Source organism: Tremella mesenterica, assembly GCF_000271645.1.
Source record: "Tremella mesenterica DSM 1558 unplaced genomic scaffold TREMEscaffold_18, whole genome shotgun sequence".
Lineage (NCBI taxonomy): Eukaryota > Fungi > Basidiomycota > Tremellomycetes > Tremellales > Tremellaceae > Tremella > Tremella mesenterica.
This window is the reverse complement of record NW_006711242.1, coordinates 57,047-84,958: the sequence shown is the minus strand read 5'-3', so window position 1 is coordinate 84,958 and position 27,912 is coordinate 57,047. Positions and strand designations below refer to the sequence as shown.

Sequence of the window (27,912 nt, the reverse complement as noted above, 5' to 3'; positions counted from 1 at the left end):
GGGGAGGAATCAATCATGGTGAGTCATCATTTTCTCAGATTCCTTCCGCAGAAGCGCACTTTTAACAACTCGTCGTCAAAGCTGACTCCCTTAGGCTCCCTCAAAGAAGGCAGGTAGAAAGTTGGGTGGGCTCTTGGGTCATGGGGGTGGAGATGCTACTGCTTCCACCAGAACTGCAAAGGTACAAAAGGTGAGCTCCTCCTTCTCACCCTCTGGGCCAAGCTCAAGTGATAGGCCGACTGGTCGGAAGGCTTCAAGAAGAAGAGACAGGCAGGAGTACCTGATATGACCCTCCTCAGCACCATCACTAATGAAGCCATTAACGATAACCTGAAGCAACGGTTTCAAAATCAAGAAATTTACGTGAGTGAAATGTTTGCTGAATGAATCTGGACTAATCAGTAGACATACATTGCCCATGTGCTGATATCTGTCAATCCCTTTAGAGGTGAGCCACGATTGTAAACCATCTTTCTACACTACACTCACCCCCTGATGATCCGGCAGTGGGCCATCAGGTCACCACTCTGGCGAGGGTCCAAGTTAAGAGATGCTAACAACAGATCTCGGTATATATACCGATGAAACTCTTCAATCATATAGAAATAAGAATCGTCTCGAGGTGCCGCCACACGTCTTTGCAGTCGCCGAATCCGCCTACTATCGAATGACCACCGAAAAGGAGAATCAATGTGTGATCATCTCTGGCGAGTCGGGAGCAGGCAAAACGGAAGCCGCCAAAAGAATAATGCAATACATCGCAGCCGTCAGTGGAGGTGACAGTGGACAAGGAGGGATAGAAGGAATCAAGGAGATGGTGCTGGCCACCAATCCACTGCTGGAGAGTTTTGGATGTGCAAAAACATTGAGAAATGATAACTCTAGTAGGCACGTGGGTCTTCTTCGTAATGCAGTGATCGTGAGCTCCAACTGATGTGATAGGGAAAATATTTGGAGATCATGTTCAACGGACTTGGGATGCCTGTTGGAGCTCAAATCACAAATTACCTGCTGGAAAAGGTCAGCTACCCCCTTGTCGTTGCGTGTAGCTGACGATCAAGGGTCGTGTAGTAGGGCAAATCAGGGATGAGCGGGATTTTCACATATTCTACCAATTCACCAAAGGTGCTACCCCACAACAAAGAGGTAAGTTTCAGAGCAACATGTTACTCTGTTAACAAAATTGACGAGATTCAGATGCATTCGGGCTACAAGGCCCGGAAGCCTATGCGTATATCAGCCGAAGTGGATGTCTAGATGTGCGGAGCATAGATGATGTGGCAGACTTCCAAGAGACATTGGTAGGTTCTGAGAGACGAATTACGAATAGGGCAACGCAGCTCACAGCATAGCGTGCGATGCAGGTGATTGGTCTCAGTTCGGAAGAACAAAATTCGATTTTCAAAGTTCTTGCGACTATCTTGTGGCTGGGAAATGTCGAGTTCGTGGAGGACAAGGATGGGAATGCCGCAATCTCGGATACCGGGGTCACTGATTTTGTCGCATATCTGATGGAATGTGATGCTGCGCAAGTGCAGAAAGTCCTCCTGAAACGTACTGTGGAGACTCAAAGAGGTGGACGAAGAGGTACGCCCCAGCTGAGCAGCAGCTGAATATGAGCTGAAGAAAATCAGGGTCCGTTTATGAAGTTCCTCAAAACATCGCCCAGGCTACCTCTGGTCGAGATGCTCTGGCAAAAGCATTGTACAATAATCTTTTCGAGTGGATCGTCAGCCGAGTCAACGTGTCGATGAAGCCGCAAGGCACAACCGACTATGTGATTGGTGTATTGGATATATAGTAAGTTTTCCATGACACTTGGACAGATCACGCTGACAAAATAGTGGCTTCGAGATCTTCCAAGATAACTCTTTCGAACAATTATGTATCAATTACGTCAACGAAAAGCTTCAACAAATATTCATCGAGCTCACACTCAAAGCTGAACAAGAAGAATATGTCCGAGAACAGATCAAATGGACTCCTATAAAATTCTTTGACAACGCCGTAGTGTGCGACCTCATTGAAGGTCGACGTCCTGCAGGTATATTTGCAACCTTAAACGACGCTACAGCTACAGCACATGCGGACCCCAGTGCAGCAGACAATTCTTTCATGCAAAGATCCAATCTCTTATCCGCCAACCCCAACTTTGAATCCAGAGGGAATAAATTCCTCATCAAGCATTATGCCGGAGATGTATTGTACAATGTACCCGGTATGACGGACAAAAATAAGGATACTTTGGTGAAAGATATTTTGGATTTGATTGAAGGTAGTAAAGATAGATTTCTCCATACACTCTTTCCCGAGAAGGTGGATCATGACAGCAAGAAACGGCCGCCAACGGCGGGAGACAAGATTCGACAAAGCGCCAATGATTTAGTGACGAATTTGATGAAGTGTCAACCGCATTATATCAGAACTATCAAACCGAATCAAAATCGTTCGCCGTCGGAATATGACGACAAGGCGATTTTGCATCAGATCAAGTATCTCGGATTGCAGGAGAATATTCGGGTTCGAAGAGCGGGATTTGCTTATCGTGCAGAGTTTGGGAAGATGATTCAGAGGTGCGTCGACGTTTGCTTGCTTCAGTCCTCTACTCTCCACCGGTTATTTCTCCGCCTCGTTGACCTTATGCCGGTCGTCATACAAGGTCATCAAAAATGAAAAATGTCATCAACAAAGAATCAGTATTGACTGACATGCAGGTTTTATCTTTTATCACCAGCCACATCGTACGCTGGAGATTATATCTGGCAAGGAGATGATCGATCGGGTTGCGAACAAATCCTGAAAGACGCGGGTATAGCAAAAGATGAATGGCAGATGGGGGTAACGAAAGCTTTTATCAAAACTCCTGAAACTGTCAGTCATTTCCCCTTGCTTCTTTCCCCTCCCCAGGAACACTTTGGCGTCCCTAAATACACTTATCATTCTCTGCTACCCGACCGCGTAATCACCTTATGGTACGATCGTTTCAAAGGAGAGTCGGTCTGATACCCAGCTATTCTTCCTCGAAGGAGAACGTGATAAATATTGGCACAACATGGCTCGTCGTATCCAACGAGCTTGGCGCGCTTACGTACGTCGAAAAGAAGAAGCGGCCATAAAAATCCAAAGGTTTTGGAGAAATCAAAAGGAATCCTTGGTATATGCACGTAAACGAGATTACGGACATGAAATTCTGGCAGGGAGAAAAGAACGGAGACGGTTTTCTTTATTGGGGATGCGGAAATTTATGGGAGATTATCTAGACGTAGGGGGGAGAAGTGCACAGGGAGAGTTGTTGAGGAATGCAGCGGGGTTGTCTCGTGAGTGGACTTATCCTTTCTTCTCCCTGATCTCATTTACTTCCTGTTATATCAGTGCCTCTACTTCGCCTCCACGCCTTGCTCCTCTCGATGGTCCCATTCGCCCGATGTGACTCTTCTGTTGTACATGCCCTTGACGATTACTCCATCTTTCCCTATCCGCGAATGTTTCGGTCTCGTCTGGAAAAGAGAGGCCGCTGACACAAAGCTGCCGAGACGGTGTATTTTAGCTCGAGAGCAGAATTGTTAGTCTCAAAATTGGGAAGATCGTCGAAGCTCTCACCAAGATTCCTTGTTATCGTGAGTCGACCAGCATTGACCCTTACTGTGTCTCTGATCATCCTCCCACCCTTTTTCGTCTTTTGACCCATTTTCATCATGGACATGCTCATATTCCGCGACATCATCCTGTGTTCAGGTGCTTGTTGTCATCTGTTTGACTTGGGTGCATCACTATGTTCGACCTGCAACTGATATCAGACCGACAAAGCAGTTTACCTCATCGTCAACATAGCCAAAGATGGTCGAGTCTCTACCACTCTGGAACGCAAAATCCCCCTTGTGACCATTCGTTCCGTCGCCATGACCAATCTGCGAGACGATTTTATCGTCCTCAACATCCCTCCCTGTGAAGAGGGCGATCCAGTCATGACATGTTCATTCAAGACCGAAATGACATCTGTCATACTTACTCTGACTGGCGGCAGCACCCCAGTTAACATTGGTCCAAATATCGACTACGCCAAGAAACGTGAAAAACGTGCTTTGATCAAAGCACAGAAAGACGAGACTATAACCAGAGATGGGGTTTATAAATCCCATACAATCTTAGTTGGCTCTGGTGAAAATCCCAATAGTCTGAGTAATCCTTTACCTCCTAGAAAACCGAGAGTCAAAGTTTCCAAACCTGCCGTGTCAAACGTGGTCAATCGAGCTATGAACAAACCGGCTGCGAGAGTATTACCAGGTGCGACTAAACCTGCTCCTCCACCCGTACTCGGCGCGACCAGTAATGGACCTGTCAAAGGTCTTACGAAACCTGGAGGATCAAAGACTACTGCGGCAGCAGTGACAAGAGGTCCACCACCGCCTCCTCCTCCACCCCCACCATCACAGGTTACAGGGCCACAGAAGGAAATGTATAAGGTTTTGTACAACTTTGCAGGACAGGAGGGTGAGATGAATTTGACCAAAGGGGAAGAAGTGGAAGTGAAGGAGAAAGATGATAATGGTTGGTGGATGGTCGTTAAGGGTGGATCTGAAGGATGGGCTCCTTCGAATTAGTGGGTCTCTATCCTGTTCTTGCTTCTTCCCAAGGACTTTCAAGCCCCCTATACCCAACATTCATCTCTTGTCACTTCGTAGTCTTTGGCTATCTCCCTCACGGGGCAGCTCACCGTAACCATTGAGCTGTTTCTTAAGGTCTTGTACAATTGGTCCGGTTTCCAATTCTGCTTTGTCTTAGAACACAAAAAACTGACGAACAGTTTAAAACTCATAGAATCCGCTCCTCCACCTCCTCCCCCACCTGTAGCTCGTCGACCCCCCCCTTCCGCCCCTCTGGCTCCGGCCATCCCAGTCATACACAAAGCTTCCACGCAGAACGGAGGTCCGTCGAGCTTTTCTACCTCATCTGCAAACAGCTCCAGACCCGTGTCGGGTATCGGCAAACCTCCCGCTCCGGCACCAGCTATAAAACCTAAACCTGCTATCCCTGTCAAACCGGGTAAACCGCCAGTGCCGAGTGCGACAAAGATTACACCTGCTCCTGGGGGTGTCAGAGGAGGAGGGTTTCAACCCCCTAAAGCGGCTACGGGGCAATTGGATTTGGCTGCTGCGTGAGTGAAATCTCCACTTTATAGTTACTCGCTTCTTCTCCCCCTGTTGCTATAGTATTGTTACTCTTTATCACTTTTTCTATCCTCTCTTCTAACCTGATCGTGTCACCTTGTTCCTGCTTCCATCATTTTCTAGCTGATTACGTCACGTATGTTAAGCTGTCTTGAGGGTATCCATAGAGATTTACCTGCGGATGATCTTCTATTGTAATTCGAAAACGAATCTTTCAGGGGGATCCAAGGACGTAGGAAGAGGGTAGATATGGTTATGATGAGTTATTAGTTATCGGATGACAGTACCGAGAATGCCAAGATAAGATGAGCTGATTGCTAGATTGGCCAAAAGAGCACAAAGAGCACAAGAAGAATAGATCAAATGTACAATCGTTGTCGTTATGCAAAATCTTATCTCCAATCATGATAACCGATCTTCATCCGAGTCTCAAGATCCTTCGAACTTTTTCTTGCACTTTGCTGACCACTCACAGATTCAGTGACCACCTCTTATGTGATCAGACAGTGTGCTCGCTCATATCCAGAAAACGGTCCAGACTCCCTCTCAACTTAGCCCTTAACCGACTTGAGGAAGTCTGAAAGGATATTCAGCGGCAATCGACACGGCAACGTCTTATTTCACTGAAACATTCATTGTCATCGAGAGGCTATTCCTACATACGTTCTTTCTCTCTTCTTACACTTCAATTTCTACTTGTGCTTGTCGATGATACTTGACTTCTAACCATGTCAGAACACGTAGTGCTAGGATTCAAATCACTCACGGGAGACTTGATCACGATGACACGAGTCGGTCAAACGGACTCAGCAGTTGTCCCTGATCATCAACATCTCTTCCGTCTTTCTCCAATCTCTCTCTTTCCCTAAATCATAATCATCAAACCTACAGTACGTCAAGCGACCAATCAATATACAGCTGATCCGTGTTCCCTAATACACCATAAGTAAAACAAGGGCAGATGGAGGAAAGTTTAGGGGATTAAGGGGTGAGGGGGTTACCGGGCATACATGAACGTCAAATGAATCGAACGACCACGCCTTTTCCTCTCTCCCCAAGAACACATGAAACGTGATGGGGAAACAAGAGCAAGTCTCGCGATCGAAGAAACTCACTCTTAATCGTGTTCGTGGTGATGATGGTGATGATGATGTCCCTCACCTTGTCCTGGAGGAATTTCTCCACCTTGAGGACCGGGGAAACCACCGAAAGGTCCTCCCTTGACTGGAATCTCAGGTCCACCAGGTTGAATAACTTCTTGTCCACCGTGACCCAATACACCACCGCCACCTCCAGGTTGGATCCCACCTTGTCCACCGTGACCTAATACACCACCGCCACCTCCAGATTGGATCCCACCTTGTCCACCGTGACCTAATACACCACCGCCACCTCCAGATTGGACCCCACCTTGTCCACCGTGACCTAATACACCGGTCCCATCCCCAAAAACACCTCCTTCACCAGGTTCCCTCCTCCCACCATTGGCCCCGTTGTCATTCAATATACCATCTTGATCATCACCTTGATCACCTACCATCAGCACAATTCGCTGATCGATTTGTTCATTCAACCGCGTGAGAGGTTGGGTTTAAGCCACTTGGGCGCGAAAGAGGGGGGGGGGATGAGGCAACGTACCTTGACCAGAGGTTTGGACGGGACCTGGTCCAAGATGAATGGGACGGTCTTCGCCACCTTGTCCACCGGGGAAGCGTCCGCCTTCGAAAGGAATTTGTTCCTATGAGTCAGCTTGGGGCGGAGGGGTGGGTGATAATGGATTTTCGATTAGGCTTGATAGTTTGGGTGGCAAGATGGGAAGAATTCAGGAGATGAATTCCAATCGCAAGCACAAGTCCAAATGGGATGAAAAGGTCAAAATGAAGATCACAGGTCAAAGTTGGATTGAGAAAAGAGTTAAAAGCTTAAACATGGACAAGAGGGAAGATGAAAATGGAAGGTGAATATACGGAAGTTACTCACGTCGCTCATGTTGCTTGACTGAATACGAATGATTTGAACAGTTGTAACTGTAGAAAGAAGACTGATAAAATCAATAATCCAACTCAACTCAAATGATAAATTTCAAATGAAATGACTCACGAAAAGATGAAGTATCAAATGTGAGAAATGATCGTTCTTGTGGTGTCTCAATTTCTCATCTTGGGTTTTTATACCCTACCAACCTCCACTCGTCTTCATCGGATGAAGTCATCATCATCATCATCATCCAACGGTCATTCGGTCACACGGTGTGGCGTGAAGGCTATGTCAACGGTAGTTTTCTTACATTCTTTGAACTTATCCAATCATTTAGCCGGGGATTCCACTTTAAGCATCTAACCCAATCGTCGAATGATTTGCCGGCCTTTCGTCTTGTCCTAGGAGAATCATGTGGAATGTTCACTCTGTACAGTATCTTGACATTTTCTACGCTTGTTGTTTTTTTGACATCATGAAGAATGTACGATAGACGATAGCTGAAAGGGGATGAGGAGAGCGGGTATGAGCTTATTGATCTTGGTCTATAGTCAACACGTCACCATGGAGACACGGGCACGGCCAAACGGCCAACACGGACTGATTCCGGTGATGATATGATTTTGACGGATGTAAAGGATCAAATGACGTTTGAAGTTGACCAGGTCCTTTGGTATCAAGGATGACACTACTCTCTTATTGTCAGGAGAATTTCTCCTAATAAGGGATGATTGGGAATTTGCGAGGGTGTAATTGTGGGAGTGTGGGAAGAAGTCGCTTCTGAAAAGGGGGGGTAACGGGATGGTGAGAAGTAGGACGTTAAGAGTAAGTTGAGTAGAGTACTCGTACTGCATGGAAAAGTGATAATGGGCTGAACGCAATGACGGGCGAGCTTGATAAACAAAAGGGCGAGGTGGTATTGACTTGAATGATACTAATGACCTTCGTGATTAGACGATGAAATCTCCAACGCACGGAATTATCGCGATATATAATTGGTTGTAACGAATACATTCTCAGTTATCGTAGTCACTACAATACTAACCCCCCTCATCTGCTTATTGTCTCCAATCTCAAAGAGGTTCCCACACGCATTATCGACTCGGACCGATCGTAGAATCTTTCGATTCATCTAATATCAACCTGATGACCTCGAATCCGGAACTTGAGCGAAGAAAAACTTACAAACATCACATATTCTTGCTACCTCCAGTTTCACCACCTTCCGATCCGGGAGTGTTGTTAGGACGAGTAGGTTCGTTTGGAATGATTACTGGTCCTGGACCGAGAGGAATTGGGGTTTCACCTTGGTTTGGAGGAAGTCTGACAGGTCCTGGTCCCATAGGAAGAGAACCTTCGGTTGGAGGAAGTCTGACAGGTCCTGGTCCCATAGGAAGGGGGTTTTCACCTTCGGTCGGAGGAGGTTTAACGGGTCCTGGTCCCATAGGAGCACTACCTTCGTGTGGAGGAAGTTTAACGGGTCCGGGTCCCATGGGAAGGGGATTTTCACCTTGGTTTGGTGGAAGTTTAACAGGTCCAGGTCCTAGATGTAATTGACCATTTCCACTTTCTGGTGGAAAGTTGAATCCATCACTTCCACCTCTAACTCCACCTTCTCCTCCTACGGAGAAAGGATTACCACGATTGGCATCGATTTCTCCTCCTTCGGAACCAGGTTCGTTGGAGGGACGATGAAGATGAGAGTGTTTTTGCTGAGGTCAGTTATCCTTCCTAAACTTTCTTCATCGAGCTCTTACTTGACCACTTCCCAAAGTAGGAGCTTGTAGGTATGGACAACATGGATATTTCTGGCACGTGGTGCTTGAGAAATTGAGGAACGTGATTAAGGCATTGAAGAGGAATAAGGTGTTTGATAGGTCGAGAAAATTGAGGAATGTCGTTGACGAATAATGTATTTGATGAAAAGGGCGATAGTGGTCCATGAGACAGAGGAACTTACATCATGATGCTTTATTATGGCATCTTCAGCTTTGTGTATCAGGTTCTCAACGTTCTCTACGATCTATATACATCAGTCAACATCCCCGTTTTTTGTCATCTGAGTAGGCTGTATCATAACACTCACACCCATGTTGATGATAATCTCGGTGATCTCGTGAGTCTAGTACGGGTCGCGTGTAAGAAAATAAGTGATGGAAAGTGAGAGGGGATCGGTGGCGAAACAGCCGACGGTCAGAGGTTTATATATGATTATCGGTCATTGTCAAAAGGGATGGATGGACATTCGGCTATACGGCGAAAGAAGGCGTACGTTCATGGTTTCATGCTGTGCGACGTGGGGAATGATGAGATTTGATGGGTCGAGGCTGTGGGGATGGTGGGGGGAAAGGAAGACCGAGTTTTGAAAAGCTTGACGACGAAACATCCGTTGGCCGATGGTCGGTACGTTGATATACTGCTTGTAGACATGATCAGGTGGGGGGTCGATGAGGTCATAAAGGATCCGACTTGATGCTGGATTTGGAGATGAACACGTACTGTAGTGAGTAAGCGACTGAGCATCGTTACATGGATTGGACAGAACGATCGTTACGAGTACGGTTGTTGAATTGTTTAAGGTAGGTCAGATGATGATCATTACAGCGATGCATCTGAATTTCTTCATCGTTCTGACATCTTAACTTCTGACTTCATTCCTTTCAAATCTCTCACTCCCTCATTGGTTCGAGACCGACGTTCAGAAATTTTGACCTTGGTTCAAACCCCCTGGGATTAGTTATGACTCTTGACCATTCGAGACACGAGTGGGAAAGTGAGAAATGACTCACCACCAGTTTGACCATAGGTGTTGTTAGTCCCCTGAGCACCCATGTTGCCATCGCTGGAGGTCAGCGTCATATCATTCGGATGAGCACCTAGACGTGACACATCTCGGCGGACACTTCCCGACTTATCCTTTGCTCATCCTGTCCCAGAATATTGGAAGGGTCAATATGAGTCCAGTTCCACATAGATCATATGAGGAACAGAGAGATTTCACTCACGCATATCCCTGTCCTTGCCCATCGAAACCTCCCACACCACCTCCCTGACCTTCATGATGATGCCCATGTCCATGACGTCCCTCTCCAGACTCGAATTGTCCAGCCGAGTTCCCCCCTGACAGCCCACCCAGTCCACCTGCCCCAGCAAGCCCACCAGCCCCGCCCGATCCATAGTTCCCCTCACCGCCCGCACCAGGTCCGTAGTTTCCAGGACCGGCATTGCCAGAATAAGCACCTTGTCCACCACCAATACCACCTCCCAGACCTCCTTGTCCGGCAGAACCGTACTGACCTGGCTGTCCAGAACCATAGTCTCCTCCACCCACTCCCCCAGACCCGTACTGGTCTCCACCAGTTGCTCCAGACCCATATTGGTCCTTGTCGAAACCTCCGGCTTGTCCTTGTCCACCAGAACCGTACCCTCCACCTTGTCCAGTAGAGAAAGCATCTTGACCTTGACCTTGACCGGATCCGTACTGATCTTGTCCTGAGCCGTACTGATCTCCTTGATTTCCTCCTTGGTTTTGAGTCTGGTCGCGCTGAGACTGATAATATCAGCGAGTGTCTTCTGTTTCATAGTTGTCATGTGCATTAACACTGAATGGGTGGAAGCTAGATGAAACAGGGACAAAACGGATGTCAACGACATTGCAGAAGGGAAAATCATGTTTGACGTGGAAAAAGGATATTATGGAAAATGCATGGATGAGTGTAGAGGTGTTGATGGGTCGATGAAAAGACGACGATTGACAAATCAGCTCACGTGTTCTCCTTTGTTCATGGCTCCCTCAGCTTTGTTCTTGATAGTATCCATCAACTGACCATGAGCGACATCCTGCGGTTCACATATGAACGACTCACACCCATGATTGTTCAAGTTCGTTATTGATTGTTGTTGGTGTATCGGAAGTCTTATCAGATTCTTTGAGATGAAGAGATTTTGGAGGATATATGGATGGGGGTTAAGTATATCCGTCAGAGTGGGGAGAAAGGAGCGAAGCGTCATAGCAGTGTGGAAATGACGCGTTGATGTTCATGACGTCGATGGAGGCGGCCTGCGCAATCTGGGGGTTACGATCTCTCTTTGTGATTGGGGGAGAAGATTAGGTGTGAGAGCTGGGATGGTACTTTAGGGGCCCTGCAGGCGGATGAGATAAAGTACGAAGCGTGGGAAGATGGAACGAGCCAACGAGGTGGAGAAGAGAAGAAGAGAAACGAACGAACGTGATTGAGGGGTGATGACGATGAAAGTGGGGGGGAAGTGGGGGAAGTGAAACGAGGAAATATGATGTCATGGTGTAACCCTTCTGCCTTGGACCCATGAGGGGATCGATGAACGGGTGATACATACATATTAGATAGTGACACAGGAGTGATAGCAGCTAGCAGCTACATGCTACCGTTGAGGGAGTGCTGCGGGGTAGATCTAGTTGTATAGGACCTGCACCACGAGGGTTACCCAAGTAGAGATGTCACAATCAGATAGTATACATCTTCCCGTCCTTGATATGTTCCCTTCCTCCGTTCATAGATCCTACGTTATACCTTCTTTCTAATCTTACCAAGTAGTATAACACCCTCACTCTAATCGCAAGATAGTTGAAAATTGGATCGCTCATAGAGTGGTGTAAACTAACAAACATGCCAACCCCACAATCACCTCCACTCCCAATCCAAACCCACCCCTCATATCCATCCCCCTCTCCCCGTAACTCGCCAAAGCCACAGTCCCATTCTTTCCACTGACACTGGCACTAGCACTCGCCTTAATACTAGAACTCTTTCCACTTCCATAACTGGCAGTAGCTAGGGGATTGACGGAAACGGCCGATTGAGTGGTTTGTACCCCATTCACCGCTTCCACCGCCGAGGACAGGTTGGATGGAGAATCAGTGGAGGAGGCACCGGGAGAATCAGTAGAGGATGGATTAGAGTTGGCATCAGTTTGAATATCAGTTTGGAGAGCTACACCTCCAGTACCCGTATCGGTAGGGTTTGGTGGGTCGGAAGAAGAGGAATCGGTCGGTACTACGTTTTCCTGAATTTGAGAGGTAGGAGGGGTGGAACTTTCATAGATACTTCCGGTATGGTAGAATAACTGCCAGTGAGCGAATTCTCATCTTCACATACAGTTCTGACAACTTCGTCATGAAACGACTACCATATGTTCACCCGGGATTGGGTGGTTTGCGGCACACTCTTTATGGGTGAGAATGTATGACGAACAGTTGGGACAACATGCCGGTGAACAAACAGTAGAACAGAGATCGAAGGACAGACAAAGAATACTGGGGAACCTGATATAGTACGATGGGAAGTTGTTAGAAAAAATGAGAATCCCATAGCCAGAGGAGAGAAGGAAAAACTTACGTTGATGATATAAGAAGCTTGGTATCTGTTCGCCGTCGCAGTGTCCGAATCACATGTGTTGGCGACACAAGAATAAGCTTGGGTTTCCAAATCCGGACTGCTGCTTAGCCATCATCAACCATGAGAGAAGAAAGATGACATACTTTGGTATAGTAGTCATGGAAGAGTTGAAACTTTGAAGACAACCAACGACTGTGATTAGCTACTATCCATCCTAATTGCCTCCTCCGTCATCTACCCATTCTTCCTTTGGGTAGAAAAGCGTTCCCCTCGTTCAACCGAAGTCTCGCCAAGTTCATATAAGTGGCAGGGTATGATGAGAGCCCAACTACGATCTTATCTCTTCCTCTCAACCCAATAACTAGAGCATTGTATGTGTTCATCATCCCCAATTGAGACAATAACCCTCTCTTCTTTCCCTTGAGGGTAACAGAGAAGAAAGAGGAAAACAAACGTACCACATGAATAATCGTTACTGACCCAATCAGGATACTGAGAAGTATCATCCGCCATAACCCTTACGGCTAAAATACCCCATAGTAATCCTAGAGAGAAAGAAAACTTCATGTTTTTCTCCTTCTCTCTTTATTTTCAAAATAGATTTCTCTCTCAAACTCAGGTCTTCCTAATTCTTCACCGCTCGCTTTTCGCTTTTCCAGGTTCAACAGAGGCGTTGGTGTGTTTGATTGGCGGAGTGAACACTCAGGAGGTCTCGAAGGATTTATAAGGGAGTATAAGAGCAGCACCAGGCTATATGACCCTTGATGGAAAGATATCAAGTGATAGGAAAGAACGTAACTCGTTCACATGCTTGAGAAACACATGTGGTCTGATGATCCCCCATAACACCAAAGGAGGTGGAAGGGATAAGTGATGAAAGGATTTTTCGGGATGAAACTACCTCACATGGCTTGTTTGATGGTTTCAGGAATGAGACAGGGGGAAAGTTTTATGGCTTATGATACTGTTGGTCAATCTCGTTCATACCGGTAGAACACCCACCGGGAATATATGTCAGATCGTATTCATACTTTATGCTACCAGGAATATGCGTGCGTTACATATGGGAAAAGTGCCACATCGTTCACAACTGCCACACATTGTCTGGTCCGTACATCGGAGCCCCACAATCTTCCCCGGCTTCCCCCCCAAACTGCTTGATATGCTTGACCTTTCCCTCCATTTCTCTTTCGTATCAAACAATAGTGAGAAGACTGGATCATACACTCAATCAATCTGGAACAAGTTCTACTTGACTAAGAAATCACACCTAGGCCAGAGTCAGTGACATCCTTTCAAGAACTTCACGATATCCCGGCAGGTACAGTACTACAGATCCACGGAAATGTCAGCGAAAGATGTGAAGAAACAAACTGCCAAATATGATCTTTATCACAGAATACATTCCATAGCTACGGATTGTGAGTTTGTCAATCGGGTAAGGGAGGGATGGTATGGTGGGAGATTTGAGATAATCCGTGAGTGTCTTCCTTTCCTCATCCATCTCTTACTCAACCCAAGTTCCTAGCCTCATGGACTTGTCGGCTGTTTCTTCATTGAGTCTCATATCAGTGGTGAACCTTCCCACCCTTGTGTTTCAAGTGAATTTGTTTCGATCTCGTCCACTTTCCGTTTCTTGAGTGAACAAAGGGCGGAGAATGCCTTCAGCTCTGAGGCAAATAGGCTGAAGCGAGCTGATTTATAGCCAATCAGAGATGTGGGAATTGGTATTGCGACCCTTCTTCTTCTTCTGTGAGTCTCTGTCTTTGCGTGTACATATATCTACTCTGATTGTCTCAAAATTTCCTGTCCCAACTCCGCCAATCGACTGACTCCTCAGTCTTCTCTTCCTTCCCATGCGGAACATGATCCGGGCCGTCAACTCTATGATGTGATTTCCACCCGTAAATGGACAGTTCGTACCGACTAGAGATGATTAATCTACCAGGACCAAGCTACGCCGTAAAAGGAAGACATTTCTCTGACGTACAGAACATTCACGCGTATTTTAAATCTACAGACGGGCATAACAACGTCAGCTAGCATGTACTTCTGCCACAATGAGCTGATTGAGAAGAACTGGCAATTTAATTTACGTCGATCCAACCTTTCTTTGGCGGAATATGCTGAGCGACGTGGTGGGTGCGTGTCTTCTTTCATCATCTTCTTCATCTATCCATCTTGTGTCTTCTTTCCCCTCATCCGAGTGGTACATAGCCCACCCTGCCGAGTACGCTCATTCCCCTTATCATGATGCCGCTATTTGTTCTTCCTGAATTTTATACTGTACTCTCGGGATTGTAACCGCATCATTACCCATTCTCTGCATCGGAATGTCGTTCCAACTGCTGAGTGCTGCCGAGCAATCTCCCCTCCCCTGACTGAAAGCTGACATCAGAATCATCCTCGTAGACTCCACCAGGAGAGGGAAACGTATGCCCGACGCATTATCTAAAACTGTCCCTATCTGGTGAGCCGATCGTCTATCATTTCTTTCTCAGCTCACATCAGGTGTGCGGTCATAAATCTAGTTGTCAAACTCCGACATCTTCGAAGTGTACATGAAAGATCCTGTTCAGCACGTAATCTCAGTTCCAACTATGGCACCTCAACTGAAAACGACGTCGATCTCATGGTCAAAGCGGAAACCTCGCCTGATCCCTCAGTAATGGATTTACAGGCAGAGAAATGGTCAACGTGGAATACTTCCTTGTACACCCCTCCGAATATCGTCTCATCCAGTGAAAAATCTCAAATCGAAGTTCTTATCCCTGAATGGGCAGAAAAATTGCTTGTGAGTCTTGATCAAACTGATTCAACTGAAAGGCTGATACACAGGACTCTTCTTTGATCATTCCTCAACTTAAACGTCCTCTTCGACCTTTTTTCCTTCATCCAGCTACTTCTTCACCTCCACAAATACCAGATGACCCAGAGTGGACATCGATCATTTGTCTTTCGGCGTCAAGATGGGTAGGAGGGGAAGATGATATACCGGCTTCTACGAAAGTCGGCAAGAGGACGAAAGGGTTTGAATATGTTCAAGGTGCTGGGGATGATGATGAGCTCTGGGCTAAAGTAAGTCTTTCATTGCTTTTCTCCTCACTTCATTTGGCTCATGGTTTGCGAATCGAGCCCCTTGTTTCATAGACTTCTCGGTGTCCACTTCGTCAGTCTTTCCGAGATGAAAAAGAGGTATCGACTAGACTTGCGTTTTGACCCAGGGGTTATCATGTTCGCGGATTGTTCGCAGGAAACAGGAATGGGTGTATCTTCTTCGAAGGACTGAAAGCTGAGGACAGGGCTTGACCCCGGCCATCTTTTATAAACACAAACAAGTTCTTCTCTCGGCGGACCAAGACGATTTGGAGAAACTCGTCTTTGAACTCGTGAAGAACGAATCACACCAAGCCGCACCGTCGATCACTCACTCCGGACCGGAGATTCCATTTGACCGTCTCACAATTTCGGACCCATTAGTGGGAATCCCAACCTCCAACTCGCTTCTCGCTCTCGACATTGGTCCGGCCGTGTCGTCTTTCTCTTGGCAATATCACCACAGAGAAGCCATTACGATATATGTTGTAGAGCCTGTCAAACATCCGAAAGAGTACGATGAGACGTATATCTTACCATTACCCTTTACCCTCTATCCAATTTCCACATTCTCCCTGACAACACGAACTCCATCATCGTCCGCCCAGCCTCTAACAAATACCGACTTTTCCGGGAATGTACCTCATCTCGACGATCACAGAGGTAAGAGGGGTAGAAGATTCGTTCTGCTTCTTCCTTCTCCTCGTTCTTCCGGGAAAGCGTTCTCTCAATCTTTGATCAAAGCCAGGAATTTTATCTCCTCTCTTATTGAGGATGGTCAACCAGTGATTCTTCGTCCTGGCCGAGTAGAACATTGGGACCGAGCCAGGACTTCTTGTGAGGCGGTATCAAATACCTCAACCCACGCAGAGGATCAGCCGAAGACACCGTGTTCGACTTCAGCGAATAGGATGGACGAGATGGGTGGTTATACGATGGACGACGTAATGCCTACTGTGGAAGACAGACGACGGATAATCCCCCTGGCTTTGTTGGCTTTGTGTTCCATTCCCCATCTATCTCAATTCTCTCCAAGTCAGCCACAAAGTGGGATCCCAAGCTCACTCGAAGGACATGTTGGGTATCCAGTGAACGAGATCAGTCCAGCAGGTGTGATGGAGCCAACATCAGAGCACGGACAAGAAACAATATCTCAAAGTGATCTCAGAGATGGACCAATTGGTGAAGAAGACAGGGGAAGGGAAGTGGGTATGATCCCAAAGAATGAGGAAGTGACAGGGGAGATGAAGAAAGACGAGGTTTTGGTGGACAAATCATACATCGCTGACATGTTATACCATTTGGTATCTTTATGGCCTGACGGTAATCCTCCAAGGGCGGCGTTGAAAAGGGTGAATGAGATTTTGATGAGTTGATTTCTTACGTGTGGTTCTTTTCTCTGAACCGTCCGGCGTACAATGAAGTCGTGAGATGTGACATATATCATGTCATACTCCATCTCTGTTATGCTCTTCAAATGTATGCATACTCTGCCCTTTGTCTATCCTACCACTGCATCATGCATCACTAAAGATAAGGTAAAAGGTGTTGATATTCGTATGACGCTACGAGTACTTTTGGAGACGAACCGGGTAAATGAAACGAGTTTACCGAGATTCGACTGTTTTCTTTCTCTCCATACAGGTACTCCATCCATCTTGATTTTACATTACTATACCCACCTCTACCCCACACACAATATCAATACTCCAGCTGGATCCTCACTGCTATATCAGATCCTAAACCTTTCACCTCAAAGAGTGAACAGCCAGAGTTCTGAGTAGACTGGACAAGTTGAGGAAGAGTATAGAAGATCATCATGTCATTATCTTCTTTTCTTCTCGAGTATGTTCCCCTTCCTTCATTCCGACATCTCCCCTCTGTTCTCTGACTTCCTATTCCCATCCTCTCAAACCATCTTCACCCCTTTCCTCTTCTCTACTACAATTGACTCTCACCCGTCTAGTCATCTCTATTCTTACTCTCAATTCACCTTTATTGACTTACCCTCCTATCCTCCATGATACTTCAACGATGTCCAGATTAGTCAGGTTTATAAGTATCAAGGGAATTACATGGACCCCTAAGGGATCTTATTGAGTGTATGATCTAAGCTAATGTAAAGTCCGAAAAATCATGATTTCTTAGCTATCCTAAAAGGAGCAAGAAACGGTTTAGTATATGGTATCAAAATTCGTGAGTCCTTCTTTCATTTCTATCGCTCCATTTGGCGTATCTTATCTTTGAGATCGTGATTACAGATCTTACTTATTAGCTTGCGATATCAGATCTTGCTTCTTAGTTTGTGATTCTCAGGTCTTTCTCTTAAACTGTGGACTGCAGGTCATTCGCTGGAGCTTGAAGTACAAGTCTTTGGTTGGAATATCGAACTCGAATCTTACCCCTCTGACTGAATTCTGATCATCTGGACATGAATGATATGCTGATGTATAGGATTCCCTCATGCTTTAGTGATGACACTTTTGTTCTCTAAGAAATCGTATGTTATCTCTTCAATCACTCTTTCCGCACTCTTCCTCGGAAACCTTCAAGATCGACCCTTCTGCCCTTTCAACTCCCTTTTCATTCTAGTACACACCTCAATCCCTAAAATCTCTCACCATTCATATCCTTCTGTTCATGCCAATTCATCGTCAAAAAGAACATATCCACACATATCTCGTACGACGGACAATTACAGTATTTTAACAAAGAATGGAGGATAGCATTTTCATTGAGGGAAGGTCTCATATACCATTAGCTGAAGAAAGGTCTTATATTCCCCTGAATGAAGAAAGAGCTTGTCAGTTGATTCCCAGATGGCCTCAGAAAATCCGATCCGTCTTTACAGCCACCCGAACACACGCTATAAACCTAGCGAAATTCGTAACGTTGTATAAAACATTCTTGTTAATTCAACGACGATTGAACGGTGGTAAAGAGAGGGATTTAGATACTTTCATTGCTGGTGGACTTGGCGGTTGGTGGGTTTTTGGCGAACGTACAGCTGTGAGTTTTTTTTTATTCTTCCTTCTCTTTGATGCCCCTATGATCCAACTTCCCTAGTATTCTTGTTAGTATTCTTAAAACAGGTATTGGCTTTTGTAGCTTTTCTCACTTTACGAGTGCCATTTTCGCGGTCAATTTCCTTTTTTACACAACATGCCTTTCCTTGAACCCCCCCCTCTTCCCCCCCTCTCTTGGTTTTTGGGAAAAGTCCCACATCTTCCCAATCACGTCCACATTTCTTTCCCATAACCTCATCACCTCGATGACACATACAAATGTCATATACAATTAGTTTAGTCAAGCAAAGAAGTCGATGATCACCACACACTGACTTACAGATAAACGAACAAATAGTTCTCTACGTAATGTCCCGTACCCTCTTCTCACTCCTTCCTCGACTTTATTCCACTCATCCTCCCGCACCTCTTAACCCTGTTGCACCTCTCTCTCATCCTTTACCAAATCTGACAAGCCCCGCGGCTAACCCACCTCCTATACCTCCTGCGCAACTACCATTCGGGGTCGTAGCTGCGTTGAGCTGGGCGGGGGTGATGTATATGTTCAGACATAGAGCAGAGAGGATACAACCTGGTATGTGGAGTAGTATGAGTGAGTCTTTTTCTCTCCCTTTCTTCTTTCTCTTTGGGTGTCTCACGTATCGTGGTTCTCCTCCTCAGGATCTTAATCTTGGGGGATGTTTGTCTACCGTTCACGGTCCCACGCAGATGGATGAATCTATTCAGCTCACGATTAGAATACCTCTACCACGATTCTGAAATATGGCATGATCTTCGGACGTTGTTATGGCATAACATTTAGTGTTTCTTTTATGTTTCTGTATGTATAGACATCGTTTCGACCCACAGGATGAACATGTTAATTGGTTCCTTGTTGTTAAATTAAAGACACCATGCATGTTATCCCCATTCGGGCCATTGACGTAGGATACTCCGTACGTTGTCTGACATTAGCTCGGTCTCTCTCTTCACCCACTAAATCAGAGCGAGTATGTCATACCCAACATCTGACAATCCGGTCTCTCACTTCCAATACTTCAACATTCAACAATCAACAATCAACAATCCTCTAATCTCCTTTGGATGGCTAGTCTCAAACTCATCATATGAAAACGATGATTCGGTTATATATTCCTTCAATCAAGTTATGTCGCTCCAGTCAAGACCAAGACAGATGTGATAGTGCAGAACAAACGCTGATACGTAGTTCTACTTTAAAAAAAAAAAAAAAACTTTCGAATTGAACTAGTAGTGGGGTGGGGGGAAGGTGAGTGGGGAAAACAGACTTACTTTCTGCATTTGGTAAACTAACTTCTTTACCTCCCAAAACGACGAACAACTCTGCTTCATCTTCTCTCTCATGTAAAGCTTGACCATCTTCTCGGATCTCTTGACATGGTGTGACAGATGTAGCTTCCTCAATTTGCCTCTGTCCATTTTCAGTCACTTCTCTGTTCCTCCTTTCTACTTCTTCCTCCTCCGCTTCCTCCTCCGCTTTCTCCTCCGCTTTCTCCTCCGCTTTCTCCTCCGCTTTCTCCTCCGCAGTACGCTCCACAGGCTGTTTTGTACCTTCAATAGATTTCGTATCCCCCACAGGTCTCTCCCGCCTTCGTTCTGTCTCCTCCAAAGTTTTCGTATTCTCCGGGGACGTAAAAGATTCCTCAGGTATCGTAACTTGTGCATCCTCCGTGGATATCTCAGCTTTTGCAAATTCCTTGACTTTTGCAGTCATGGTATTTTCGGTAGGTGTCGTAACATTCTTAGATTGAACGATCCCATCATCCCCAATACCCTCTTCATCCTCCCCAAGAGCTTGATTTCCCATTTCTACCCCTCTACGCACCAATCGACGAACTACGAACAACTTACTATCACTCACATTGGTCTTAGCGTACAATTCTTTATATCCTGATAAATCACGTAAATCACACAAGACTCTACTAGTTTCTACCTTTCTAGCATCGGAGTTTTGAGAGGATATGGTGGTTTGATTTGAATGAAATGTGTAAGATTCTACATCTGTAATTCCTGTCATTCCTTGGACAGTTCCAAGATGAGGTGGAGGGATTTGAGTGATGGTCCCTTTGTTTTCCGTTTTATTGTTGGGATATTTGTTTTCTTTGAGTTTCTGTTCAGAATTAGACTCCCTAGGAGCTGTGGGGGTTTTGGAAGTCTTGAAAGAGGGAGAGGGAGAGGGTTTTGGGGAATGGGGAGAATTGAGGTTGACGGTTGATATAGATGGAGAAAGGGTATATTTGGTTGATCTGCTGTACGAGGCGGAATGTGCGTTTTGGAGGGTGGAGAAGATGGTGGAGATCTGATCAGTACTTGGTAGAGTAAGACTGGGAATTGGGTTGAGGGATAATTTGGATGTTGCGGAAGGGATGGGATTGGACCTAGTGGGTGAGAGAGGGGGAGAGGTGAGTGATTGGGTGTTGGTAGTAAGGGGGTAAATGAGGAATAGCAGGAAATTATCTTTCTGTCCATTAGATCAACTTTTACGTATCAACACCTTTCAAGGATGTTCTTGCCCTGATCTTTCCCATTGTGATAAAGATTTCCAGTCATTCTGTATCCCACCAAAAATGGCAAGACGAGTGAACGGAAAACGATTGAAGTATGACATAATCACAGTAGCCTCATACCACCATAAATAATCAATTCCAGCTTGATAAATTTGTGAGAAAAGGGGTGGAGAGGTGGAAGTGTCACCAGATATTATATCCAATTCCACTGAAGGGCATTACGAAAAGCGAAGCAAAGGAAGAGAAGACGGACTTACAATCGTCCATATCAAAGTTTGCTGCAAATCACTCCCTCTAACTGAAGAAAGAGAACCTAAAGGGGATAACCAGATTTCTCTTGATTCCCACTTTGTTTCCAACCCTTCTGTCTGTACCGCTATCTTCAATTCCCGAATCGTCGAAGGAGTTTGTTCCACCATCACATTAGCTTCTCCTTCTAGCTCTTTCCTTACAGACTTTTTCTCATCCCCCGCATGATCTATCCTTTCCACTTTCTTATCACCAGAAGGTTCTTCCCCTACATTGGTCGACTGTGCAGTGTCGGAATTCACATGCGTTTCCCCTTTGTTTGCCCCTTTTGTTACCTCCTCTTCCCCTTCCATCTCTAAAGACTCTCCATTGCTCACGTCGTCTTGTTTAGGATGCTCATGGTTTTCGACTCTTTCCGAGGTAATGTCAACCTTCAGTGGACTGTTTTCGTTCTTGGTATTCATGGCTCCTGGATGGTTTAACGGACTACCTCCCGAATAATCGTTTGACAGCTGGGATCGGGATGGTTTCCTCGGTGGAATATCCATCCTTACTTTATAAGTCCCAGAAACTTTATTCGTACCCATTCCGAAAACATGACCCATATTACCCATTGCTTCTCCCAACCCACCCAGTCCAAGACCGAGACTTGGCCAACGAGATTTATCCGTTTCTTTCCCTTTACCCTTATCTTGCCCTTTCACCTTCTCTTCACGTTTGTCGTCAGCTTGAGAGTGTGGATTACTGTCCTTGTGTATGTGGTCAGGTCGAGAGAGATTAACGGGGTGAGATGTTGCTGATGATGGAGTAGCAGGATGATTCGGATATGCAGTTTGATAATCCATCGACGATTGCCGAGGTGTGATGGGGGTTGTTGAGGTAGGAGTAGAATTCCTCATTCCTGGTATAGGTATCCAGCTCGTTGCTACCTGTGACAAAGCTGCCCAAGAGGTCTTCCTCGTATCTGACTTCTTCCCTCCGATTCCTAGAGCATCATAATTTGAAGACTTTCCAGAGACTTCGTCAACAGCAGGAGGCATGGAGATTTTGAGGAGATGAACAAGGTATCGTAGCAGTGAACCTTCTAGTGAGGTAGTGGTATGGATTGGACCAGTGGGACTTATCAATCCCATACAACGAGGATTTCGTTTAGATCCCTCAGAAACACTTAGCCCGGAAAACAGATTATCGATCTGGTCATTCACCTCCGAGGGGAAGTGAGAAGGTGGGAAACCTCCGAGTGAGAGGAGGAAAGGATCAGGGGAAGAAAGTGCGTCGTTGAAAGTATGAGTGAACCGTGTCCAGAATCCTTCCAATTTCCGTTGATCTGAAGAAGAAAGTGGGCCATGTAGAAGCTTCCACGTTAGTTAGGTCCATGAATCGGAAGGGAAGTAAGGCTTACAAAATGATCCTCATATCCCCTCTCTAGGAGTTTGAACAGGATGGAATCGGGTAATATTTGGGTAGGGGGAGAAGGAGGGGCACGTTGTTTGGAAGTTCCACTGGATTCGGGAACAGAGTGAGGAAGGGAGATGTTCTAAACAGTCAACAGATGTGTTTCTGCATAATTGTTGGACCAGCTAGACCGACATAACTTGCTCTAAGACGACATTGACGTCTGTTTCGAGACAGATGATATGGATAAGATGACGCAAGGTAGCAGATGATATCTGGGCCAAATAGGGAAGATGTCGTGATGCTAGCCGAATCAACGGGCAGAGAGGGATATATGGGGGAGCAAGATGTTAATGACATGGGGGGAACATGAAGAGGATAGCTTAGGGTGGGTGGAAGTGAAACTTCTCAAGACTACCACTCACAGCATAAATGTACCATTCCGGTTCTGGTGAAATCACTACCAGTCGTGAATGAGATGATTTTATTGACCATTTTTGTGGTTCATCAGGTTGAGAAAGAGATTTAGTTAACATTCTATCATATCAGCTGGTCCTAATTCATTTATTCTCTCTGAGCTTCTATTGCCGTTTCCCCTTCCGATTTCCTGATTCTTTGCTCAAAAGATCACACCACTCCAAGATCTCTTCTTGGATCCTTTTCCGTGCTCAGCTTGACAACTGAGAGATATCAGAATTAGAGTAGAAGTGGAAGATGGTAATATTGAAGATCCTTGGAATGTGAAAGAGACAGAAGAAAAAACAATTGACGTACTGTTCAAAACTCATTAAACCTCTAACCAACCCGACCTGTCTCAACATCTTATCCCTCGATACATCTCCTTCTCTAGAAGTGTAAAATACGATTTGGGCAGCTTGGACGGTATCTTCGTCCATTTCTTCTTCAACTTGTTCTGGCATATTCCCCAACGAACTGTCCCCTGAAGCACCTTCACCTTCAGAGTTGATCCTTGAAGAAGGAACATGTCGAGGTTTCAAGGTCGGGGAGAAGATTGCCAAGTGAGAAAGAGAGGTGGCGAAGGACATATTGGGATCGGCTCCTTCGCTGTCGAAAAGGGATATAGATATGGATCAGGTGATAGTGCTTGGTGTATGTTTTTCGTCTCGTATACTCATACCCTATCTAAATGTTGATCATGTCGTCAAAAGAAGTGTCATGATATGATGCTATGGTCAATTAAGGTCGTCATTGTCAAGATACGGAAAGAAGACAGAAACATGTTTCGCATCTACTTTCGACGTTGCCTTTCTTCTTTCCCATCCATCCGTTCATTCAGTCACCTAAGCATCTATCTACATATCATCATCTACAGCCAGCAATCTAGCGACTTAGAAAACTGCACCGAATAGCTGTCTTAGCAGTCACAACAAACCAGCTACCTGGTAATCACACCAGAACTCAAAATGTCCCTCCCTTCCCCAGCTCTCACACCCGATCAATTACCCACACGTCCAACCCCATCTCACTCACAATCAAACCCAATAACAAACCAACTTCATCCTACTCAAAACGGACAATCTCATCTTTATCATAATGGTCAGTCAAATCCATACATCTCTAATGGTCAATCGTATCAACACGATCAAAGTCATATGGAGGGAAATGGTCATGCGATAATATCGGCTCCATCGGTTATATCTGACCAAAAGGAGTTGAGAAGTTTAGTAGAGGATCATTTATTGAAATTGAGTCAAGATCTTTTCGAAATGGAAATCTGTGCTGGGGAAGTTGGAGAAGGTATGGAAGGTGCTGTTCCTAGATTATTGTGAGTGTCAATTGTTTTGTTCATTCTTATCTCTTCCCTTCATCCTCATCTCCCCAAATCATTCATTCACCATCCTCATTTGGATGAGACAAGTGTGAGGGGAAGGGTCAACTATCTTTATGTATAAATCGTACTACATGATCGTCGTTTACATCTCTACCATTTCACTTTTCTCCCCGTACATGGACCTGGACAAACTGCTCAGTTTCGATGAAATGGGATACGATGAGAATGATTGAATCCAGGTGCTGGATCACCCATTCTCATCCAATGGCAAGATGGGAGAATTTCTAGTGTAGAAGTGAATCATTTTCATGACCATGAGCTGATTATCGAACAGAGGTGAAATCAACAAATCTTTATTACAACTAAATCAATTATCTAGTCAAATGACAGATTCCGTTCCTAATCAAATTGTAGAGTGAGTCAACGCGATATCCCTACTCCCTCGGACTTGTCTGATCCTCTACGAACTGAATAAAATCAGCAACTCTCCCCTTTTCCTCCACCTCCTTCCCCCCCTTTCCCGGTAATCCCTTATCAAATCAACTCGATAAAATGTACTCTTCCTACTCCAGCCCCCCTCATCGTTCCTTCTATCCTTCCATCCGTACCCTTCGTCGCAATCCAAAATGTCCATCTTCTGTTCTCGAGTCTATCATGTTGAGTGGATACATTGTAAGCGAGGTAAAGAGAAATATGTATCAAGTCAAATAGACTAGAAGCTGGTACTAGAGAATTATGGACCAAGTTGACATCGCAGCAACATAGATAGAAATAGAAATCCACATTCATATACTAAAAACACACTTTCGAGAGCTACAGGTGAGAATCAATATGCTCTAGGACGTGTATTAGGATTAGAAGTGAGTGCCATCTTCTTCTTCATCATCATCGTCTATTTTATTTATTCACTATCCATACGAATTTACATATTTACGTTCATATACCAAACAATTCCCGTCTTTCTTCTCTGTTCACACTGATGTTCGTCCGACCTCTTACTTAGTCTCTAGTATTTTAGTATCTCTCTTCTCGGGAAGATCCAAATGATCTTCTCTCACCTCTTCGTCTTTTCTTGTGTTAAATACCACCAAGGGTATGTAAGGTTTGTGGCTTATTGTCAGAGCTTTAGAAATCAACTTTATTCTTCGATATCTGAATCATTCCCTCAATTACCTTTACCTGAAAGAAGACATCAACCTATTCCTAACCGAATTGAAAAAGATGAATTTCCAGCTGTACCTCCTCCTATGAGATAATCCCTTTATTTATTCTGTCACTTCTATGTCATATTCCCTCTCTCCGTGACATGCCCTTCTTTATCACCTCTTCTTTGTGACACCCTCTCTCTGTCACAGCCTCTCTCTGTCACTCTCTCTCTCTATTCTCTCCCTTCTCATTCATCATCCCTTTCCTCGTCACGACAACTCTGACACCTATCTACCTTGTCTCATCACCCTGTATCAACAACAATCTCACAAGTCATAAAGTCATTTCGTCGAGTTTAACGATTTGACCATACCACTTCTGGTCCCGTCTTCATCTGTAGAGTACTTATGATCAACCATCGTATAATCGTTTAATAATGCATGTTCATCGTCTCATCAATCTATCAAACTTTTGTTGTTCTTCTACATATTTTGCTCATCCCGTATGGAAGTGTTACTAGTACTATTATCGATCTCTGAACTGAATCGTGCCATAAGAAGAGAAGGAAAGGAGAAAAGAGAAAGGAAGAAGGGATAGTCCTAAAGACTCGTATCCCATGGAATACGTGATAGACGATTGGCAGATTTAACAAATAATGTCAAACATGAAATCACCCCCGTCCAGTAAAATCCAGAGCGGAGGAGAGAAGAACGTCCTGTTGGTCAGAACCCCACTCGAAAGTATTGGCATCCCTACTTGCGAGCGAATGACGAAGGGAAAGCTCATTTATATTTTCACCGACGGGTCGGAGAGATGTCATGAAGGTTTGCATGGGAATGAAGTTCAGAGTGCGAAGTTGTGATATGACGGTTTAACGATAATTTAGAAAAGTAATAGGGTACAAGAGATGAGAAAAGATTCACTGTTCTCTCCTAGGATATAAGATAAAGTGTATGCTACCCTACTGACTAGATAGGTAGCAGCACCTAGATGAAGGGTCGTTCTGTCCAAATGGACGATATTCCCAATTACCTGACGATCAGCGTCATCGTGTCGTCATATACCTTCTGGTAATTATACATCACTTTGTGAGGGTCTTGGGGCGTCATGGCAGTGTCATAGCAGTGTCATTGGCGGTGTCATGCAGGGTGGAGATGGAGTGGTAGTTGTGATATAAGGACCAGGGGTGACTCACTAAGGCAGAAGCGAAGAAAGGTAGGTTACTATATCTCAGTAAACTGCTTTCAAATATCCATCCAAGGAAACCTTCGAGCACCCCCAACAGAGCTAGTTTCCGGAAAACCCCACAAACATCCATCCTCTTTCGTTGACTTCCTGAACTGAGCCATCTGAACCATGAAGAGAACGATACTCCTGAGTCTGGAAGCTACGAGAGGGGTCAGAATTGATGATAAGCCAGCTGAGTGTGGAGATTACACAAGAGGAACAAAGTAATAAGAATTTAGATCATAAGTCAGAGGATAGTGAAGTACGAAAGATACCAAACCAGGAAACCAAAACTCACATATGAGAATTCTCATTAGCAGCTACAGCCCTGACAATCTTTCCACATTCCTATTATCAACCTCATTTCACTTCATCACGACCTATACCAGACAAGGACTAACCTTGGAAGGAACTTTATCTTTCAATGTAGTCCAAGAATCTTTCGGCATCTGAAAATTAGCCATTCATACGATATGTTCATTTCCTGTCGATGTCTTTCCTATGGAACGGCGAGTGGTAGAATCAAAGAACAGGTGGAAGAAGAGGGAGCGTACGAAGGTGAACAATTTTGAGGTATTGAGAGACAGAGGAGACGAGTGCCGGTGTGGAGGGAGGATGGTTTATTGAGAAGTATAAAAGTGGAGAATCATCGGAAAGAAGAGACGTGAGAGGAAGAGTGTAAGAGTGTAAGTGAAGGGAGGTAGGAAAGTAGGAACTCACAGCGTTATTATATGACCCGGGGGAAAGAGTGTTAGATTTATAGATAGCATACCATAAAGGTGACATCCTGTATATCAACTATCACTCCCAAGTGGACCTCACAAGATCAAACAGATCCCAGCCTCTATGAAGTGAGATATAGATAGAGAAGTTGAGACTATCGCTTTTCTCGTAGAGGTCGTCATGTGATTGAAACGGATACTAATGGGATGTTGT

At 45.1% G+C, this 27,912-nt stretch overlaps 9 protein-coding genes across 9 annotated transcripts; 4 read left to right on the top strand and 5 right to left on the bottom strand.

Annotated features, from left to right (window-relative positions):
• Window positions 1-15: 15 nt before the first annotated feature.
• Window positions 16-5,526, top strand: TREMEDRAFT_70354 (uncharacterized protein; the record flags this gene model as incomplete). The annotated part of the gene is made up of 17 exons (XM_007008093.1): window positions 16-18; window positions 95-190; window positions 235-363; window positions 406-448; window positions 564-892; window positions 943-1,020; window positions 1,062-1,146; window positions 1,198-1,301; window positions 1,353-1,587; window positions 1,635-1,800; window positions 1,845-2,573; window positions 2,715-2,871; window positions 3,011-3,317; window positions 3,526-3,617; window positions 3,798-4,600; window positions 4,805-5,155; window positions 5,490-5,526. 17 exons carry the CDS (start codon window positions 16-18, stop codon window positions 5,524-5,526), a joined length of 3,744 nt encoding a protein of 1,247 aa, XP_007008155.1.
• A 320-nt stretch (window positions 5,527-5,846) lies between these two features.
• Window positions 5,847-7,157, bottom strand: TREMEDRAFT_65996 (uncharacterized protein; the record flags this gene model as incomplete). The annotated part of the gene is made up of 4 exons (XM_007008092.1): window positions 5,847-5,914; window positions 6,330-6,701; window positions 6,807-6,906; window positions 7,149-7,157. The coding sequence occupies 4 exons, from the start codon at window positions 7,155-7,157 to the stop codon at window positions 5,847-5,849; spliced, it is 549 nt and encodes a 182-aa protein (XP_007008154.1).
• A 1,178-nt stretch (window positions 7,158-8,335) lies between these two features.
• Window positions 8,336-9,237, bottom strand: TREMEDRAFT_65995 (uncharacterized protein; the record flags this gene model as incomplete). The annotated part of the gene is made up of 3 exons (XM_007008091.1): window positions 8,336-8,857; window positions 9,106-9,168; window positions 9,232-9,237. The coding sequence occupies 3 exons, from the start codon at window positions 9,235-9,237 to the stop codon at window positions 8,336-8,338; spliced, it is 591 nt and encodes a 196-aa protein (XP_007008153.1).
• A 606-nt stretch (window positions 9,238-9,843) lies between these two features.
• Window positions 9,844-11,017, bottom strand: TREMEDRAFT_65994 (uncharacterized protein; the record flags this gene model as incomplete). Its single annotated transcript, XM_007008090.1, has 5 exons — window positions 9,844-9,872; window positions 9,935-9,987; window positions 10,151-10,695; window positions 10,914-10,985; window positions 11,012-11,017. 5 exons carry the CDS (start codon window positions 11,015-11,017, stop codon window positions 9,844-9,846), a joined length of 705 nt encoding a protein of 234 aa, XP_007008152.1.
• A 748-nt stretch (window positions 11,018-11,765) lies between these two features.
• Window positions 11,766-13,087, bottom strand: TREMEDRAFT_65993 (uncharacterized protein; the record flags this gene model as incomplete). Its single annotated transcript, XM_007008089.1, has 4 exons — window positions 11,766-12,248; window positions 12,521-12,617; window positions 12,664-12,722; window positions 13,001-13,087. 4 exons carry the CDS (start codon window positions 13,085-13,087, stop codon window positions 11,766-11,768), a joined length of 726 nt encoding a protein of 241 aa, XP_007008151.1.
• Window positions 13,088-13,865: 778 nt separating this feature from the next.
• TREMEDRAFT_35639 (uncharacterized protein) lies at window positions 13,866-16,992 on the top strand (the record flags this gene model as incomplete). The annotated part of the gene is made up of 12 exons (XM_007008047.1): window positions 13,866-13,998; window positions 14,226-14,272; window positions 14,513-14,554; window positions 14,598-14,662; window positions 14,919-14,990; window positions 15,032-15,077; window positions 15,207-15,314; window positions 15,359-15,598; window positions 15,823-16,101; window positions 16,225-16,453; window positions 16,520-16,663; window positions 16,871-16,992. The coding sequence occupies 12 exons, from the start codon at window positions 13,866-13,868 to the stop codon at window positions 16,990-16,992; spliced, it is 1,527 nt and encodes a 508-aa protein (XP_007008109.1).
• Window positions 16,993-17,650: 658 nt separating this feature from the next.
• On the top strand, window positions 17,651-19,444 carry TREMEDRAFT_70352 (uncharacterized protein; the record flags this gene model as incomplete). Its single annotated transcript, XM_007008088.1, has 6 exons — window positions 17,651-17,667; window positions 17,742-17,812; window positions 18,071-18,116; window positions 18,436-18,625; window positions 18,964-19,234; window positions 19,380-19,444. The coding sequence occupies 6 exons, from the start codon at window positions 17,651-17,653 to the stop codon at window positions 19,442-19,444; spliced, it is 660 nt and encodes a 219-aa protein (XP_007008150.1).
• Window positions 19,445-24,424: 4,980 nt separating this feature from the next.
• Window positions 24,425-25,859, top strand: TREMEDRAFT_35695 (uncharacterized protein; the record flags this gene model as incomplete). Its single annotated transcript, XM_007008053.1, has 4 exons — window positions 24,425-24,597; window positions 24,938-25,018; window positions 25,361-25,463; window positions 25,725-25,859. 4 exons carry the CDS (start codon window positions 24,425-24,427, stop codon window positions 25,857-25,859), a joined length of 492 nt encoding a protein of 163 aa, XP_007008115.1.
• A 489-nt stretch (window positions 25,860-26,348) lies between these two features.
• On the bottom strand, window positions 26,349-27,762 carry TREMEDRAFT_65988 (uncharacterized protein; the record flags this gene model as incomplete). The annotated part of the gene is made up of 6 exons (XM_007008087.1): window positions 26,349-26,464; window positions 26,673-26,781; window positions 26,945-27,098; window positions 27,275-27,312; window positions 27,378-27,425; window positions 27,697-27,762. 6 exons carry the CDS (start codon window positions 27,760-27,762, stop codon window positions 26,349-26,351), a joined length of 531 nt encoding a protein of 176 aa, XP_007008149.1.
• Window positions 27,763-27,912: the final 150 nt, after the last annotated feature.